We start from the raw sequence: 21,304 nt of genomic DNA, 5'->3' as shown, positions 1-21,304 counted from the left end.
AGCTGTTAAAAATGGCATTTATAAGCCAAGAGATGCTCATATTGGCAATCTCAGCTGAATTAATGTTTCCTCGGAAATCAAGGACAGACAGTCTCCCTTCCAGTCTCCCAGCTTTGTAATAAAAAATGTGAGAATCCTAAGAATTTCCAGGCTTTTCAGATGTATAAATGCAATTTTCTATAATTCAGTTTGTGTCCGTCGCCTGTTCTCTTTTTCCCTGAACACCACTGAGGAAGAGTCTGGCTCCATCTTCTTCACTCCAATTTATACACATTGCTAAGATCCCCCTGAACCTTCTCTTCTTCAGGCATAACAGTCCAAGCTCTCTCAGTATCTCCTCATACTACAGATGCTCCACTACCTTAATCATGGTCATGGCCTTTCACTTGACTCTCTCCAGTATGACCATGTCTCTCCTGTACAGGGGAGCCCAGAATTGGACCCAACACTCCAGATGTGACCTCACCAGCACTGAGAAGAGGTGAAGGCTCACCTCCCTTGACCTGCTGGCAATGCTCTGCCTATTGTAGCTGTTGGACACCTCTTCCATCAAGGTGCATTGCCAGCTCCTGTTCAACTCGTTGTCCACCAGTACTCCCCAGGGTCTTTTCTGGTGCCTGGGGTTATTGCTTCCCAAGGGCAGGAGTTTGCACTTCCCCTTGCTGAATTTCATGAGACTCCTGTTCACTCATTTCTCCAGCCTGTCAAGGTCCTTCTGAATGGCAGCATAACCACCTGGTCTATCAACCTCTCCTCCCAATTTTGCATCATCTGCAGACTTGCTGAAGGTGGGCTCTGCCCCGTTGTTCAGATCATTAGTGACAATTTTAATCACCGTTGACATCTAGGGTAGACTACTGTGACTGGGCTCCAGCTGGACATCGTTATGTTTGAGCCTGGCAGTTCAGCCAGTTTTTAATCCACCTCACTGTCCACTTTTCTAGTCTGTACTTAATCAGTTTGTCAATGAGAATGTCATGGGAGACATAGTGTCAGAAGTCTTGCTGAAATCAAGACAAACCATATCCATTGCTCTCCTCTCATCCACCAAGTCAGTCATGTCATTGTAGAAGGCTATCAGGTTGGTCAGGCATAATTTCCCCTTTGTAAATTCACACTGACTACTCCCAGCCACCTTCTTGACTTTAACGTGTTTGGAAACCCTAAGCTCAAAAGCTAGAGGAGTGTGGAACCTCTAAGAACTCTACTCAAAGCAAGATTTACAAAATTCCAGGCCTCCAGCTATGGAGACAAGAGCCCAGTCCCTGTTAAAAACAGAACTCCCAAGGTTTCACAGCCTTATCTCCTCGATACATGCCTGAAAAAACAGTCAGGTAGTTCTAGAAGTGCATGTAATATGCAGTATTTGCCCACGTAGAGTCAAGCAAGAGCCTCCTGAATCAGAGCCTATCAGTTGACAATAACCATCAGTGTGCTCATTATAGAGTACTAGCAGTTCTTCCTTTATACATTGTTTTTAGATTGAGTCAATCTAGATAAAGACTAAATCTAGCCTTTCTGTTAAACTGCTAAGAAACAACTGTTACCAGTACAGGAAAAGGTTAAAAAATCAGTTCAACAAAATATTTATAAATTAATGGTATACCTCAATATCATATAATTGCGATATCAATTTAGGTAACAAGTTGCTGTATGTAGAAGAGCGAAGAGCCCTAAAGAGTTAATACATAATTTACAATCTAGTATTTAGATTAGAAAGATGGAACATATTCACAATTGAACTGGAAATGAAAATTAAAAAAATTGTTTATTCCTTATAAAGTCATTCAAAATTAATCTCTGTTTGACTCTGTAACATACACAGCTTTTTATAAGGTTCTCTATTCTAAGAGAAGTAAATAAAGGTAAATAATGCATAATACAAGTATTCCAGTGAACAAGCTAAAACAACTTGCCTAAGCACATTTTATTAATCACAAAACTTTTCTTAAAGACATTTAAAACTATAGCACACAAGGTTCTAAATTAGACTCAGGAATAGGAAACTGACAGCCACAAGGACGAACACATACCCTTAATAATCGATTCAGCTGCATACAGATCCCGCTTGTAGGTCACCTAAAGGACAGACAAGCCTCATTAGATTTAACACAGCAGGAAGGAATGTAAAACCAATAAAACAATGCCCCGAAGGCAATCCTTTGCATTTCAAATACCATAAACAAATGATATTGTCAATTCTTAATTCTGCTTAAATATCACTGGCAAGTCATGAGAACACAAGTTGCAGAAATTACTGGAGACTCAAGAGAAGACTTTTTTTTAAATACTTAGATCTGCTTAGAATTCATTTGAAACCTAAATATATTTTTAACCCTTTGCAGAATCATAAAACCATGACATTGCATCTATTTTCACACATCTATTTTCATAATTCCTTAAAAACCGTATTTCTACTCCATAATTCTATCATGAAATAGGTACATTTTTTATAGGACTTGTGATCATAAAAATGACAGCCAAGGAGAAGCCTCGTAATTTCTTTTACTAATATAGGTGTAATTTTTCAGTAGCGCAAGACTATTACTGCTAACGAGAGTCCAATTAATCAGTGGGAGTCCGTGAGACTATAATAGGCTTTGTATGAGCTTTCTGAGGATTAAAAACCATCAAGATCTTCTTGAAAACATTATTCAGATCAAGTTAGATGGACAGTAAGATGCTGAATATTTTCTTGGTACTTGCAAAAACCACCTTTCATATCTGCCTTTGTGCCCTCGTGGTGGTTGATGATCCCAATAGTAGGCTAGTAGGTAAATAAAATAACAAAAAACCAAAGACAGCATCTACCCAAGATGCCAACAGTCTTTGCTTGCAATGTCTTTGCAATGACGTGCAGTGACATGAGCTGTTATAAGAATAACTAACTCCTGAATATTTGTCTTCGGTTTTACTGTAACCTCCTTTTATGTTAAATATTACTGTATTTTCTGCATTTGTTCCTCTAGAGTCTGAGTAACTCTTCTTTCTTTTTCAAATGGACGGAATAGGATTCCAAAAGCTTTAGTGCTGCAAAGTACATCTTGCAGCAGAAACATATTATTGTAGGTATTAGCATTTTAGTGTCCGAGTAAATGACTATTTCATTTTAACATAAGGATTCTTGTAACCACTTACTTTTCCATCTCATAAATTAAACTGATTACTGTAGTCAGAAACAGATGAATAATATTACCTTTCTCATTACTCATCATTTCTCCAAGGAATGATATTCTTTTAAAATTAAAAATTAAATTTACTTTGCCACAGCTTGTCCTGTGGGAGAAGCCAGAGAGTGAATCTAGCCCACGAAATCTTAGCTGTCTGAGTTTACATACTGTTGGGAATAATCAATGCCTTGAATTTAAATTTAAGGATAAAGACTCATTGAGTCACCAATTCTGTTGCAAGGTTTCTTTATAATTACCTGTTTCTAGAGGGCTTTTTTACTGAACTTTCAATAAACCTGTAACAGATTACCATCTAAAAACCTTTCAAAAAACAAGACTATCTCAGCTCTGTCACATACTCTAAGGTTCAGTTTCTTTAAAATGCAACAGTATTATATATAATAGCCTGATTTTCAAAAGAAGTTACTTCATAAAATAGGCCCAGTCTTCAAGAAAGCAGCACAGAAGAATGAAAAAATTAAGAACGAAGCTTTAAAATCACTTCTGAAATTCTGAGCCAGACATCAGCAAATACTTTTAGGGTGATTTCCTAGAGAAATAAATCATCCGAGACCATAAACTGAAAGAGGGGAGATTTAGAGTAGGCACTAGGAAGAAATTCTTTCCTGTGAGGATGGTAAGACACTGGAACAGGCTGCCCAGAGAAGCTGTGGCTGCCCCATCCCTGGAGGGGTTCAAGGCCAGGCTGGATGGGGCTTTGAGCAACCTGGTCTGGTGGGAGGTGTCCCTGCCCAGGGCAGGGGGGTTGGAACTCCATGATCTTTGGGGTCCCTTCCAACTCTAACCATTCTATGATTCTATGATATCACACTATCCATATGAATTTCTTTCATAATTTTTGATCCTATAAGCTAATTTCAGATACAAGCTCCTATAAGCTTCATGAAAACAGTAAAGTTGACAGAGAGAAAAACCTTGCCAGCTACAGGTGATCACAGGTGACCACAACTTACCAGTCAGGGAGGGAGGGATTCTCTACACCTCTTTCAGTATTGAACAAGATGCTAAATGCAACCAAAGTTTCTCTTAAGGTACGGATATTCATAATGTTTCTGAATTTTCTTGTGTTGATTAAGAGGTGTTCCTGCAATTTAGATGAGACTTACTCAAAAGGCAGGCAACCACGACAGAGACACCCTTTGGTTTGATTCTGACCATTGATTGTTTTAGTATGAATTTGTTTTAAAGAACTTTGAAGGCTAGTCAACACAGCAGTTTAGGGTTCTGAGCAGCTACACTGTTTTATCTGTAGTTTCACCAAAGTGGATTTGCATTCTAGGCTCACCCCAGCTGGAAGCAATTCAGATCTCACCAAATCAACCGGGAAGAATACTTCAAGTGCCACTCTGTATGGAAGACGGCACTCTCTGCTCTTGCGGCCCAGGTGAGGGCCAGAAACCCCAGTGGAAAAAGAATAAGCAAGAAAGATAACACACAGGAGTTCTCTTTCACTTTGCAGAAGAGAGATCTTCTACCTCATCCATTTCTGGTTTTTTATCTCACATTACTAAGCTAAATCTCTACAGACTTTTCAAATTACCATTTAATCTTCTTTTTCATGCTCTTCTCAGAACCTTCTCTATTGATCACAACATTTGCCCAGGGCTTGAGTCCAGATTTGACCGTAGTATTCTAGATGCACTTGTAATACAAGAACATCCCTTTTCTAATTTCAGATTCTTGTTTATATATCCATGGCTGATGGAAGGTATTTTGCCCAGAGTGGAAACTTGCTATCCTCTGCGATTCCTACACAACTTCCAAAGTCACTGTCTTCCTAGAACAATTCTCTAAACATGGCCTATAGATTTTGTTTCCAAATCTACTTCTTTATCGTTGGTTGCAAGGAAAAACATACCTTTTGTTTAAATTGTTTGCCAAGCAATCCTTATCAATAGGTTACTTCTGATCAATCGCATTTTTATTTACAAATCCTTAAATCTTTGTGTTGTCTGCAAACTTTATCAGACAAACAAAAGTAACTTAGAGACAGTAACAGTTTCTGCAGAGCTGCACGTGGTGAGAATTATCTTTTGAAATATATCAGTTATCCTATTTTTAATCTATTTAATGAGGACTAGTACAATTACAGTCATCCTATTTTTAATTAAGATGCCATGTAGTAACAAGTCAAACTTCTGCCAACCCTATATTGTATCAGCACTACCACCTTTATCAGCCAAGACTATAATCTTGTAAAAAAGGCTTGAAGTCAATTTCACAAAATAGGTGAATTCCATGTTGGTTGACATTAATTACATTAGCCCCTTAACTCTTGATTAATCAAGTTCTTCCTGTAGCAGTGCGCCCTTTTGTTTTGTTGCTCAATATCAAACTCACGGGCTTCTAATTATTCAGATTCTCTCTCTTCATGTGACAACATTAATTTTCATTTTGTCCTCTTGAACATCTAGTGTTCCAAAATTTTTTGAACGTTATTGCTGAAAATCAGTATTTCCCTAGGCCAAGTACTAAAACTCAACACAAATACCTCACTATCATGGAATACAAAACAATCATCTACTTATTTGGCAAGGGCAGAATAGTCTTTGTTATTAGACATTTCTCTACTTTTCTGTATGGTAATCTACTGTATCTATTTACTAACACACCAAAATCATCAGATGAGGGTTTGCTTGTTTGGTTTCCTGTGTGCTCTTCTCTCTCAACCGTCAGACTGCACCTTTTCACCACCTAGGAAGATGCTCTTTGAAAAGTTCCCCAAAGTTATTCCCATTTAATATTTAAAAGACTTCTTCAAACAGATTTAGCTTGATGAACATTTCACGTTTATAAAACTATATGTTAAGGGCAAAACATAACCAACAAATACCATAAAGTTATGATCACACATACACAAAATGCAAAATACAAAATTTAGGTTAATGAGGCATTTCCCTCCGTTACACCAAGGTATCCCACAGATCTCCATTGTATGGGATATTTTTCTAGGATTAGAAAATAACCTGTTGTTTCTAGAAATGGTGAGGATTTTTCACACTATCAGCATTAAATCTTTAAATGCCAGTCAATCTTTTAAAAGTGTTCTTACAATGCAGTCTTCATCTGCATTATACACACACACGTATTAGACTCCAACAATTATGTTCTGTTACATGGTTTTACACTTTAAGAGATATTGCCCCAGAACATTTAAGGTCATTTTGTTTCAAAGGTGTCAGGCGCAGAGAAACTGAAAATGCTGTGTTGATAGTGTCATTCTGTTTCCTTTTTCACCATCCTGATCCTAACTATGTTATAAATAATTATATAGTAACTATATTTATAATAGAACTTATAAATATTTATAACACTGAAGTAATTTGAATGTTCCTGCCTGATTGTTGTCACTACAAAGAATGATTTTAATTTTGTAATTTGTTACCAGAAAGTAAACAAACTATCACTTGCTTCAGCTGCAACGGTGAGTGAATCTGAAATGTAGACAGTGCTCCAGTAGAATAATTAAGAGTTAATTCAAGAAGACAATACATACGCACAGGTAAGTAATTTTTCCCACAGCTTTGAGTCATTTAATGTTATGCAGCACCTAATAAATAAACCGAATTCTTAAAAATATCAAATCTTCTCTTTAAAGATTCAAGGTCCACACAGAATGAAATTGGATTGTAATGCTTGGACTTTAGAACCTGTTCTCCACCTGTTAATTGACTGCAGTTTTTCTGTTACGCATCCTCTGAAACCTCAGCTGAACAATGATCACTTATTTCAGTTCTCATTTGTCTGGAAGGAATATCATTTTGCCTCTTGTTGAAAAAAAAGGAAGACTGGAGCCACTGGGAGCACATCAGGTCTTAGCTTATGAAATATAATTTATCTCAGCATTGAAAAGCCTCACAGAAGACCAAAACAACCTGTTACAGATTACATTATTATGAAAGCTAAGGAAAGACAATTCTGCTTCTGAAAGGTGATTAGTAACCAACAGCAATAGCTCCTAACCATTTTTTAGGCAAGCATCACTTGAGAAAATTAGCAGTCTTCAGCACTTCATCAAACTGCACAGACTGAGCACAACCGTTCTCTTCTTTAATGGTACTGCCCCAAATCACCTGCCAAACACACCAGCCCAGAGTGACCAACACCTGGGTGCTACTCCAGCAGGAATGAGCTACCTTCCTCTGCAGCTTTCAAACTGACATGATTATTTGCTGTAGAAACAATTTACTATTTTACAGACCTCATCATTCTTATGCCTTTGACTTTGAATGCCTTCGGGAGCCACAGAAGACACCAATGACTTTTAGCTATAAAATAAGGCAGGGAACAGGATGTGAGAAGGTGTAAGTTCTTTAATGACACGGCACCAGCATCTTTGTGTATAATATATACCGCGTATTCGCTGCTCGGCACTGCCTGCAGCACAGTATCTATCTACACACAGACGGGTGCTGTTGCTGCTGTGACACACCGCACCGTACTGTCAGCACTGGGACTCTCCCACCTGGTCCACAGTATTTTCAGCTTTTCTACCCAAATCTCCTTCTTCATTATATTCCCCAGTTCCCCACCAGCTAAAAGAGTTCTCTGTCCAATATCCAAGGACCTACGAGGAATTCACTCTTCATGTGTTACCATTTTTCATGTGTTTACAGGCCTTTTCAAAGTCCAGCGCTACTGCAGTGGGTTCCACATGCTCGAGAGTGAACAGCATCAGGGTTTTGTTTCACCAACAACGTCGGAGTGGCACTAATACTGCAACAGTTCTCCTTTAAAACAGAGATGTGCACAAGCTCAATTCTGAAGTGTAACTGGGGGCTGGTTACTGCTGCTGATCCTCAGGGGCTGATACTGGGGAGAATGCTGTCTAAATATCTTTATTAATAACCTGGAAAAGAGGAAATGCCCTCAGCAAACTAGTGGATGACAACAAACGAGAGAGTAAGTAATATGCTCAAGGGTACAGCGCTCATTTAGAGGGATTCTGAAAGGCTAGAGAAAGGGGCTGACAGAAACCTTGTGAAACATAACACAAACACAGCATCCTGCATCTGGGACAGAAGAAACCTGTGCAACAGTCACAGGATCACAGAATGATATGGGGTTGGAAGGGACCTCTGGAGATCATCTAGTCCAACCCCCCGCCAAAGCAGATCCACCTAGAGCAGATTGCACAGGAACGTGTCCAGGTGGGTTTTGAATGTCTCCAGGGACAGAGACTCCACCATCTCTCTGGGCAGCCTGTTCCAGGGCTCTGCCACCCTCACAGGAAAGAAGTTCCTTCTCATGTTTAGGTGGAACTTTTTATGTTCAAGTTTGTGCCCGTTACCTCTTGTCCTGTCACTGGGCACCAATGCAGTCCATGCTGATACTAAAATACAGAAAACAGCCTTGCAGAAAAGGACCTTCTGGATAAGCTGAACATGAGCCAGCGGTGTGAAGCAGTGCAGAAAAGGAGCCCAACTGACTGAGCTGTGTTAATAAGGAAGTAGACTTCATTACATGGAATACAGGGATTATTCCCCTGTATTCAGCCCTTTTGAGTACACACTGGAGCAATGTTTCTAGTTTTAGGCTCCCCAGTATAATGCAATGGGGAACAGGAGGAAGCCCAGCAGAAGGCTGCTAAGATGGTGTGAAAGAACTTGGCTTGTTCAGCCCAAAGCTGGGGAAAGGTCATAATTAATGGCCACAGAGAGGAGTAAACTCGACTTTTCTTGCAGATCTTTCTCTTGTCCTTTCGTAATTTCCCAGTACAAGAGGCAGCAAGGGAAATGCTGACCAAATATTATGAAAAAATCTCCTTCATATGGGGGGAAAATGCATTGGAATTGTTTTCCCCAGAGAGTCTTCATTCTTGGAGATACTCAAAACTCAACTGGGCAAGGCCCTGCACAGCTTAATCTAACTAACTTGGTCCCACTTCCAGCAAGGCATTGGGCCAGATGACATGTAGATATTTCCTTCAGTCTCAATTTTTCTGTCATTCTAGGTCAAAAGACTACATTTCATCTGGTGGGCACCAGTAGTATCTACGGACAGTAAAGAATTAAATAAACAATATAAAGAACTAAATGAACATTATGGGTGTACTTTGTTACCTTTCATGGAAGCACCATGCTTTGCAATAAGAACAATGAAACCATCCAGAAAGTGATGTAATGCAGATATGCATGACATAAGCTGTCCCTTAGAAGACTGAATAGGAAAACAGACAATACACTGTTTCAGAAAGACTGTCCCCAGAAAGATATTCAAAGAAGTTGCTGTATGCAACCAATGCATAAGTAAATTTTGCTGCTAAATTGAACAGGAAATTTGCACCGCAGATTCAGGAAATTACCTTTTTGGGTAAGATTTACTGTCATATTATTAGAAATCATGTCCCATTGAAGGAAATTTACTGTCAAAGACGGAGTGATTTGAGCTGCTTCCAGATCCTTCAATGTGGTAATGAATAAAATAAATTAAAAAAGGAAACACTTAAAAATTGCATGACACAACAGTTACTGAGAAAGAATAATGTCCCACCATCCAAAACAATGAAATGTGATACTTTTAAGCAGCAGGGACGTATCCTTTGGTACCTGTATACACACCTGCTTTGTCAGTCATCAGGAACCTACACATTATCAGACAAGGGAATGATGTTCAAATTTTAAAAGCTTGTTTGAAGAGGTCTTAAACATTACAGTGTTACCGAATGTAATGAACTGCTCTAAAAAATCAAACTGTTATTAGCCAGGTATTTGGCATCAGAGGAAAAGTGATGTCCTCATAGGAAAGTGGAGGGAAATAGCCAAAAGATACAGAAATAGCATAAGAAAGCTCATCTCATAAAAGAATCTTCTTAGTTTTAGAGATGATGGATTTATAGTTTTAGAGATTCAAGTACCTAGTTGGTTTTCCTACTTCCAGATAAATACTGTCTTCATTGATTACCTCAGGTAACATCTGCCCGAGTCTGTCTACAACAATGAGCTCTAAAAAAATCTCATGATAATCCAAAAACAATTCTGAAATTTGGAAGAGAAAAGCTTAACTATTACAACTCAAAACACATCTGAATTTCTATGGTAATATGTGAGTTTTATTAATTTTTAAAGATATATGTAAAAATAGAGATTATTATTGCCTTTACCTTCCAGAGGTCAGCTGTTCCTTCAATGAGTTTGGCATTTGTTTTACAGTATTTCAGAGCCAGATGCAAACATTCAGTTCCATAATCCAGGTCATAGTCTGTACACTGTAGTAGTTAAAAAAGAATAAATATTCTTAATTAGTCTTAAGAAATCACACTTTTAAGCAATAACGGATTTTCTCTCCTTAATTGAAACTTACGTCTCAACAGTCCTGTCCAGAACAATACATGCTGTATTAGGTAGGCAAGTTCAGGATGGATAGAAATAAAACCCTTCTAAGAAGCTTATGCCAAATTGTAGCTATTCAGCAAAGTGTTACAGAAGGGAATATGCACTTTATAACCACAAACAAATTCAATTAGGTGCTGCAAGTATCTTCCTATACCTTTATGCTATTAAATAAATCAATAAGAAGTTACACAGATAAAAAAATTTTTGATAGTAACAGACTTTTAGAATATGAGAACAAGTTAATACAGCATGACTCTTCAAATACCTTGACTGGTTTGAGTTTTGCAGCATCAAAAAAGGATGGTAGTAGCTAAGTACCTCTATATTCCTTACATGTTTCCCTTTATATTTTTCTCCAGTTATCTGCACGAAATAGGAAAGTTTCGTGCTGCTCCATGAGCCTTCCAGATTAAAAAAAAAAAAAGAAAAAGGTTTTGCACTTTTTAGTCCTCTAGAAGAAGCATTCTTCTCTCAACACATCCTTCCCAAGCAGCTGGCTGCCTATAGTTAGTGATTATAATACTCCTAATAAATGGAAAACTGAGTAGGGAGCAGAATCTCTGGAGCCAAAACATAGGTAGGTACAAAAGGAGGAACTGGGAGTTTATCAGACAGGACTACCTCAAGATGAATTGTCTTGATTGAGATAAGAAAGTTTTAGTCTATTTTCATATTATTGATAAATTAACAGTGCACTCAGAAACATTAATTACATGTAACAGGGAAGGATAATTTAAGATAGGGTCTTTAATAAAAATGGATATATTTGATAAAAGCACAGGCTGGCCAGCCCAGTATCCACTCTCTAGTAGAGGCTGACAGTGGATAGTCAAGGATAAGTAAATTAGAACAGGGCAATCACAACTTCTTACTTTCCCAGAATACTCCCTTGGTCTCATATAACGGTATTATCCTGGTTTAGGTATTCCCTAAATTAAGACACCTCTGAGGGACACACTGAACCAGAAGCGATTGCCTTAACAATCCTCAGTGAGTTACAGGAATCTTTAATTCACCCGATTACTTTCTGAATAGCAGTATTTCTTTAGCACCTGCATCAGTGAGCATCTGATTCATCACTCTCTTCATCACACGCTCTGCTGTTCTGACAGAAAAGGGAGCACAAAACCACCTTCTCAGCCCTTCAAAATGCTCCACCACCTCTCTTTTCACATCCTTCCACAGGTAGAGAGACCAACATCTGTTCAGTCATTTCAGGTGTGGAACCTACTTCAGAACTTTGATCAACCCTTTTGTCCCCCTTTATATTTATCTACACTTACATATCAATTTTATCATAATATTCTTCTACAAACTTTCTTAGTACCCATTTTTTTTCTGGGTAGTAGAGATGAGGGCTATCTCCACTTCCTGTTCCAAATTACGTACGAACAAAACGAACTGCATAGGTCCCAGGACAGATCTTCACAAAACCCCATGGGTGATTTACTGCTATGAAAACTGGTCATGCACTTTACCTTGTTTTTTATCTTCTAACAAATAATCTACTCTGGTAAATCCTTAGTCTTATCCCAAATCCGTTTCAGCTTTCTTAAAGAGCCTTTGGTAAAAGCTTCGGTGAAACATCTTATGTGAGTAGGTTGTTACCAGCTTCAGCAACCTCGAAGGAGATGTGAGGGTGGGGGTAACTCCTTAAAAAAACAACGATCACCTCTGTAATGCAGAAGCTTTCCTTAACAAAAGCTGAAATAACCCTTCTACTGTGTCAAATTTAACCATGTGCCTACAAATTCGTGTTTGGAATAAAATGTGACAGTCCAGATGCTGTGCTCAGTCATTGACAGTCTCCTCCAGGATTCAAAATCATCAAAAAATGCAAATGTCTAAATGCGTTAAAGAAGATCCAAATGAGAGTGCTGCAATACAACTTGCCTTTTTTTTTTAATATAATTTCCTCAAGAAATTTAGTAGAACAGATGAAGCAAATTTTTAGTTTCTATTTTTGTTTCATAATGCATCAGTGAAATTCAAGGAATTCATCAGCATTATACATCTGAATTGCATTACTAACATCTTAGAAAAATCGTAGTTATCATTTTTATACTATTTAAGTTAGTAATTTTTTGACATTTTAGTTTGTCACGGCTGCAATCAAAAAGAAGATCTCTTATACAGTCCGCTTAAAAGTAATTTGAGTGTTATACCTCTCTACAGAAGTTTTTAAGCGCTTTGAGTAACAAAACAAAACAGACACAAGAAGACAAAGTAACTTAAAAAGAAAGACTGATTTCAGAATACTAAAGAAAACATGGCTTTCAAAAAGACACATTGGAATACTTTTAAATTAAGCAGAAATTATTTATATTCTTTTAATAATCAAGATACAAAATAGGTCAACGGAACATATAAAGGAATAGGGAACTCTAGCTCTAAAATGGAGTGATCTCTCAAGGAAAGAGGTCCAGAGATAAATTGCCAATGAAACCAGAAATGGCCTAGTAACTTTCAATTCCAAATATTTATTACCAAAATGTTTCCTTTATTTGTTTTGTTTTTGAGGAAAATTTTCTTGTAGAATGCAAACTATTTCCTACTAATGTGAATAACATACAGATTAAAAAAAAAACATGTATTTTTCATGTGCCTCAGAATGGAAGAAAAATTTCAGAAAAATTTCTCTGTGAAAGAATTTACTTTTAATTAAAATTAGGTTACATTTTTTAATAGATGAGTAACAAATGGTACTAGGACAAGACTAAGCAGTTCCAACTTTTTAGCAAGGTATTAATTACAGATAATTAGTAGGGAGTGGAGAAGTTCCATAAATGGGCTAAAGCATCTTGAGGGTATTGCTGGCTTCAAGGGATGAAATATGACACAAAGCAAAGTAATAATTAAAAACATATTTCACTAACACTTGTACATCATGACATTTACCAATCTAATTATCTGTAATTGTTTAAACCTAAACATATTGTCACATTGTACTCTTCGGCGAGTCTGATACACTGATGTCAGAGGAGAACAATGAAATGGAAGTACCCACACGAGACCAGCTTATTTATAGATTATCCATACGCTAAACAGCTCCACACGTCAAGTTTTAAATCGTATTTCAGGTGCAGAATTTGAAAGCTTCTATATTAACTCTAAGAAATTCAGTTAACAAATTAAGCATTATCAGGAAGTGCCTATAATAAAAAGTTGTAGAATATCAACGAGGAAATTTCTTACTGACCCAGGCATGCAAACATTCTCATATTCAATCTTCTCCATGTATTTCATTGTACGTCTAGAGCCAATTTACATTACAACAATCTGTTTAAAACTTTTACTATTTCTGAAGTCTCTTTTTGACTGAAAGGCTTTTTAACATGAAGTTTGACAGAGTACAGTTAACTGAACTTGACAGGCACACACAGCTTTGTGAAACAATAGACATAGTTTAAGTTTCAGACCACAGATTTGAAATGGTGGAAACAGCTGGAAATATTGGCACAAAACATATCCACAAAAGGAAAAAAAAACAAACCAGATCTTTAAATAAACAGAAGGAAATACGTTATTTAAAAATGCGTTTGAACTGTTGAATATTCAAAGGCATTCTAGTAGGTAGTTTTGGGGACTTTTTTGTGGGTGGTTTTTTGTTTGTTTGTTTTCCAAGAGTGGATGTTTGAACGAAGTGCTATGGGTGGAGTGAGATCTAGGTTTTAGCATTACACCAATTCTTCCCCTGTTCCCTAAATTAGTTTGAAAATATTTTGATAAACAATATTACTTCCTAAAATGCAAGCTATACTGTTTTTGCTTAGCTCTTAGCTGTAAGCCTGGAACAAGGGGTTAGAGAAAAGAGCAGCTATGCAGCCTCTACCTCCCTGGTACTTACTAACAGCCCATAAGCTAACTTGTTTCCAATACAATACTTTGAAGGAGTGAAACTGTAAAAAAGCAGTATTTAACAATAACAATTTCTTTTACTGTTAACATGCACTATTTTGCTGTATCTTTATACTGGTAAAAGATTTGGAATGGATATACGGGAACTGGTAACCATACAGCAGAACAAACACAGATGCAAGAAGAATTTTCACTACAGCACTGTAATTTTCTTATTTTTTCATCATTTCTTAGTTTTATAATAAGGAAAAAAAATCAATATTCTTTACGTATTAACTGAAAGAAAATTTTCAGATTTTCTCCCTTACCCAGGTACCTTTAAAGCCTGTATAGAGCCAGTCTTTTACGCTCCTGTAACCGCTGGCTGTGTCTCCATTTTATTCTCCCATGTACATCCATTCTATAACAATATCAGAACACTTGTAATTACAAGACATAACTAATTAACAACAGCAGAGCTTTATGATTTTTCCAGATCCTTGCAAATCAAGCTTTCACTGCTGAAGTGCCAGAGTACATCATGAACATTCATCATCAGGAACACTTCACTAAGTTAAAAAAGAAGCAGCCACAAGCTCTGCTGAACCTGAACTGGCCTGTTTTTATCGTATTTTATAAAGAATCATTTTGCCATGCTCATTACCAAGGAAACCAAAAAATGCTGAATCTAACAGCGGATTTGCAGCAACCACTCAATCTAGAGCAATAAGCCACAGCTAAATGAGAAATACCAGCAGCAGCAAACAGAAGGAGGAAACACGTGAACGAGGAGACAGTGAGATTAATGTGAGTTCAGATAAGCTCATCTCCAAAACAATTTCTACTGCAGTTAATTATTAAAACTGCTGTGACATACATCCAGATGCAGAAGTGCTTCACAACGAAGGGAATAAAGCTAAAACAATTTACAGAATTAAGCAAGCCTGGTTTTCAACAGATCTGTATCTATATCCCAATGCCTTTCACTGCAGCACCTGCAAGTGCCCTCTCTATACATCCCGTGATTTCCCTGCCCTCTACCATCTACTCTGAATAATTCCTAACTGCCCATTGAAATATTTTGGTACTCAAGTTGCTTCTAAGTCCACTAAATGCCCATTAAAGAACTTACGCACCGGTTGGTTCCAAAATCCTGTAAGCTAAAAGGTGTATGACCAAGAAAAACAGAAGATTAACAGCTTAATTCACATTTCACAGAATCACGGAATCGTGGAATTCTCAGAGTTGGAAGCTGAAGGCTCGGAGGCTCCAGCCTCCTCTCAGGAAAGGCATTCATTTGGGTTTCCCTCCTCATCACACTTGCCAATTTTTCAAAAACTATACTGGGACTTAACATCGTTGAAATCTCTATGCCTCCATCGATTTTGACTGAAATCACGATCTTAAGGGTCTTTTCCAACCTAAATGATTCTATGAAATTGAACTAAATAAGCAATTAAAGGTTTAAAATATCATTGAGGCATGGGTTAAAAACAAGTAATGCTTTCAAGTATCCTTTTAATAGTAAAAGTTACAAATGAAATAGTAATTTTGCTTGTTTTCAGTGTCCCATTCTATCAAAACCACTAAGAAAAAAATGCCATTTATTTTGATTTAGATACATTAAGGAATCACTACAACAAAAACTTTGAAATAAGGTAACTAGAGAATTAGGAAAGATACCCATTTTATTGACTGCCATTTTCTAGCTCTGACCTCAAAATGAAACAGAAGCTGAAGTATAATTGTAAGACTAAGTCCTAGCCACAGCATCCTGAAGTGTGACTCTGGATAAAAGAAACAGAAAGATCAAGTTTTAAAATTCTTTTGAGAAAGCATAAGAGCTATCTTTTCTGTTCTTAAATCCATGCTTTAAGATACTTGCAGATACCCTACAGGATTATTACGATAGTGTTCATATCATTGCCTCAAGTTGAGCCAGGGGAGGTTTAGATTGGATATTAGGAAAAATTTCTTCACCAAAAGGGTTGTCAAGCATCGGAACAGGCTGCCCAGAGAAGTGGTTGAGTCACCATCCCTGGAGGTATTTAAAGATGCGTAGAAGTGGTGCTGAGGGACATGGTTTAGTTGTGGACTTGAACCTTATTCTTGCTGCTATTGCTTCTGTCTCTGCAAAAAAAGGAAGTCCCAAACAAACCAATCGTCCTGTAAAAGAAGTACATGTGCTCAACTTTACACCAAAATCATAAAAACACTAACATTATAATTTTGAAAAACCCTAGTTTTCTTTGAAAATCAGATGGAGAGCCCTAAGCCCTACGCACCCAGAGTAATCCAAAATTAGTCCTTCCAGAGAATGAGGTCTGCTATGCTCTCCTAGACAAATCACGCTCAACCTGCAGAGAGATGGGGGGAAAGTCCAGCTTTGCTATTAAGGATTAAAAACTTAATCAAGAATAACTGGAGGTGCTTTGCCCAGCAAAGAAGGGCACCGGTAGGCACAGACAAGAAATGTCAAGGGTTGTGTCTACATTACCGATTTGGTGGGCAGGAGAGGTTCTTTTTGGTGCAAGTCTTTCCTGCACCCCTACTTGGAATCTCACAAAACACACTTGACTGAGCTGCTGCAGATCTCAAAGTCACTTCCTTTCTGATGGAATCAAGGTGAAAGCCACACACAAGGGCACCTGCTAGAGCACATCATCTGCAGTGTGGCGACAAGATCCCCTAGCAGCCAGGGCTCTGGGAATGCATTGTGCCCATACGAGTGGCAACTGGGATGAATATCACTGCTGGTGAAATCCCAGTTTACACATGCAATCCCGAAACAATAACAGATCATCAAAAATCAAACCTCAGTCTTCCCCTTTTAGTGCCACACTAGTAGATACATTCCCAGTATTACTCCAACAAAGTCCTCACAAACTATGTTTGTGCATAATGAAAATGAGAACACAAACTTGGTGAAAATAAACAACGGTACAGGTATGAAGATTAAATACTTGATGCAACTAAGAGCTAGTTATTAATCAGATTGACTTCATAAAGCAGGTCCTGAGTAATCATGAGACTTGATTTTTCTGGTATCAGAAAACGACACAGGAGTCATTTTGAGCACACAGCTGAACATGGAATTTCAGACCTTATATACAATTTCAGCTTTTTTGAAAGTCCTATTTTAGTTCCAATGTCCAAAAGAAATAAGAAAATGTTAACGTTCTATTTGACAACAGTAGCAGTCAAAACACTTTGTTAGGACTCATTGTTTAAACTTTAAAAAATTATCTTGTAAATTGGAAAAATACTTGGAAAAGAGTTATATGGACAAGACAAAGAAATCTTGTCCCAATGTAGAAAACTACAGATTGTTTGTAAAGAAGTGATTGTTCACATTCTTCCCATAAAGAGATTTCTAAATATATCAAGTTCTAAAATTAAGCAACCAACAGAGAATTTAATTAGGCTTAGAAGCAGAGGTGAGCCAAATTCAGGTCAAGTTAAAATCACAGAATCATAGAACAGTTAGACTTGGAAGGGACCTTAAAGATCATCGAGTTCCAACCCCCCTGCCATGGGCAGGGATACCTCCACCAGACCAGGTTGCTCAAAGCCCCATCCAGCCTGGCCTTGAACACCTCCAGGGATGGGGCAGCCACAACTTCCCTCGGCAACCTGTTCCAGTGTCTCACCACCCTCACAGCAAAGAATTTCTTTCTGGTATCCAATCTAAATCTCCCCTCTTCCAATTTAAAACCATTACTCCTTGTCCTGTCACTACGCTTCCTGACAAAGAGTTCCTCTCCAGCTTTCCTGTAGGCTCCCTTCAGATATTGGAAGGCTGCTATAAGGTCTCCCCAGAGCCTTCTCTTCTCCAGGCTGAACAACCTCAACTCTCTCAGCCTGTCTTCATAGGGGAGGTGCTCCATCCCTCTGACCATCTTTGTGGCCCGCCACTGGACCCATTCCAACAGATTCATGTCCTTCCTGTGTTGAGGACTTCAAAGCTGGACACAGTACTCCAGGTGGGGTCTCATGAGCGCAGAGTAGAGGGGTAGAATCACCTCCCGTGACCTGCTGGTCACACTTCTCTTGATGCAGCCCAGGATGCGGTTGGCTTTCTGGGCTGCCAGTGCGTGCTGCCGGCTGATGTTGAGCTTCTCATCCACGAGCACTCCCAAGTCCTTCTCCTCAGGGCTGCTCTCCACTCAACCTGTATTTGTGCCTGGGATTGCCACGTCCCAGGTGCAGGACCCTGCAGCTGGCCTGGTTGAATTTCATGCGATTTGCACGAGCCCACCTCTCAAGCCTGTCCAGGTCCCTCTGGATGGCACCCCTTCCCTCCAGCGTGTCGACCAAGCCACCGAGCTTGGCGTCGTCGGCAAACTTGCTGAGGGTGCACTCTATCCCACTGTCCATGTCTCCAACAAAGATGTTAAATAGCACTGGTCCCAGTACCGACCCCTGAGGAACGCCACTCGTCACTGGCCACCACTTGGACATTGAGCAGTTGACCACAACCCTTTGAGTGCAGCCATTCAGCCAGTTCCTTATCCACTGAGTGGTCCATCCATCGAATCCATGACTTTCCAATTTTGAGACCAGGATGTCGTGCGGGACAGTGTCAAACGCTTTGCATAAGTCCAGGTAGATGATGTCTGTTGCTCTGCCCTTGTCCACCAAGTCTGTAGCAATATAATAAAAGGCCACCACATTTGTCAGGCACGATTTGCCCTTGGTGAAGCCATGTTGGCTGTCTCCAATCACCTCCTTCTTTTCCACGTGCCTTAGCAGAGATTCCAGGAGGATCTGCTCCGTGATCTCGCCAGGCACAGAGGTGAGACCGACTGGCCTATAGTTCCCTGGGTCTTCTTTTTTTCGTTTTTTGAATATTGGGATTATGTTCCCTTTTTTCCAGTCAGTGGGAACTTCGCCAGACTGCCACGATGTTATGTTTTATTTTTAAATTTTTTTAACAGATATTATTCACTTTTGGAATAATTTACTCAAGAGAACCACCTCTTGACATTATCCAAGATCATAAACAGTCCTTTTCCTTGCCTTTTGATACACTAACCTGTCATAGCTAAGGCAATAAAAGCTCTAGCATCACTACCTTGTTTTCTTCTTTGCTCTCTCAAAACAAGCAGCAGATGACATTGTAGATGGGTGGTCTCCCATATGTTGGATACAGTGATTCTCGCTCAGTCTTCAGCAATTTTTGAGCCCGTGCCAAAGGGGTGATTCTTGTGGATACAGTGCACTTATCAGGGTAAATCCAGTAACATTTACAACAATACTCTCACAATCCAGCCTAATTTCCAACTTGAATAATTGCAGTGTGCCTCCCTAAAATACACCCTCCAAATTATATATGAAGACAAAATGCCTTTTCACTGCTACGGAGATGCCAGATTTCACCCAGGCTGTGGCAGCTTTGCACCACGGCACCGACGGGTCCAAGAGCTAATACGTGAATTAGCCAAGAGCTTTGAGATCCTACAGGATGAGGAGTGCCACAAAATGGAAGTAATTATCCCATTAGCAAAAAAACTTTTTATTTTTTTCTCATGCAAGGCATTAGAATTTCTCCAAACATTCTTGTGGCAGAAATTAATTAGGGCAAGGTGGGGATTCATGCAATATCCTGGCTCCACCATTGCGCCAAAGAACTAATCAAGTACAGAGCTATCTAAACTAGCATAGTTTTCTCAATAGACCACCAATCTAGCTTCAGGTTTTGAATAAACGAAAGCATTACTGACAAAATCCATTTAGTGTATTTACTCTGAAAAGAATTCTGTAGAACTGGGTAGGTTTTAAGAATATGGAAGGGGAAAAAAAAAATATTGCTCTAAATGTCCCAGGACAAAGCTGGTAGGGTAAAGAGAAGGGAGATGAAGTAACTCCAAAATCTCTTTGGAAAACATCTCAGAACTACAACCTGAAGACTTTTCAAATTAGGATATTCATTTAGGTGAGGCTGACAACCCCTTATTTAAGTAACAGTTTGCATGCATCAGCCTGAAGATAAATGGAGAAAGGCAGATCAAAATCCTTTGCAAAATTGCATTATTAAAAAATTAGCTCCATTGCAATTTTGCATCGAAACAAAAAAATTACCAATTTTCAGTAGGAAAGAAATTAAACAGAACTCAGGTTCAACTGAAGTTCCAAAGAAATAATTTTTTAAATCAACTAAAACCAGAGAAAAAATCCCAGCTGAAATGGACCACAACGATGGAAGGGTGCTGTTAGTAAAGTAAAAACTTCTCACGTACAGAGAAATGAGATGCTGGGGTTTCTTTCCACGTTTAGGACACACACAGATATCCTTGACAATCAATCAGACCTAAAATCCTAATGACTCATGGAGAAATAAGCAGAAAGGCTTCCTTTGTTAGGTTACTTCATATGCTTAGGTTGCACATTCAAAAAGTCACAGATATTCCCCATTTTCGTACTAGTAGACAGCTTATTAAAATGTATATTATTATACCATCAAAGGAACTGGAGTAGGAATTTCAACAAACTGAAATACTCCGAGCTACTTTACTATTCAGCCAAGAAGGTTGACTGGGAATAAATCAAGTAGGTAGTTACACTAAAACTGTAATTACCTCATACATTTCATAGGCAGATGGAAATACGCTGCCTTTAGGACTCCGTACAAAGAGGGGCATTGGCTTGTAGTACTGTCCTCATACAAATCATACAAGTAGTAGATTACTATTATTTTAGCTAGCTCTTGTCTAATTCACCAATCACTTCTTGATTCAGTATTTCAGAATACAGTCGATGAGAAGAAAACTTAAAGACACAAACTGGAATGCAAAATTAGGAAAAAACACAACACTGATGTTACACGGCATATATTAACAAGACCTGAACATACAGCTACGAAATACAAAAGTAAAGTGGGTGACCAAAGCTGGGGATGATGGAAAAGGAAGTGGATCTCCAGACACACACTGAGCACCCAGA

General features: G+C 38.5%; 1 protein-coding gene across 1 annotated transcript in view; it reads right to left on the bottom strand.

The window, feature by feature from the left end:
- The window catches only part of CRPPA (CDP-L-ribitol pyrophosphorylase A), a 117,148-nt gene that overhangs the window by 61,977 nt on the left and 33,867 nt on the right, over positions 1-21,304 (bottom strand). The window contains exons 4-5 of the mRNA XM_074150678.1: positions 10,294-10,398; positions 2,034-2,079 (exon numbers count right to left, since the gene is read on the bottom strand). Of these exons, the coding sequence (XP_074006779.1) occupies positions 2,034-2,079; positions 10,294-10,398 (151 nt within the window). The remainder of the gene's footprint in view (positions 1-2,033; positions 2,080-10,293; positions 10,399-21,304) is intronic.

This window comes from Numenius arquata, chromosome 7 (genome assembly GCF_964106895.1).
Source record: "Numenius arquata chromosome 7, bNumArq3.hap1.1, whole genome shotgun sequence".
NCBI classification, from domain to species: domain Eukaryota; kingdom Metazoa; phylum Chordata; class Aves; order Charadriiformes; family Scolopacidae; genus Numenius; species Numenius arquata.
Note: the sequence above shows the minus strand (reverse complement) of the source record. Positions and strands in the feature narration are given on the sequence as shown.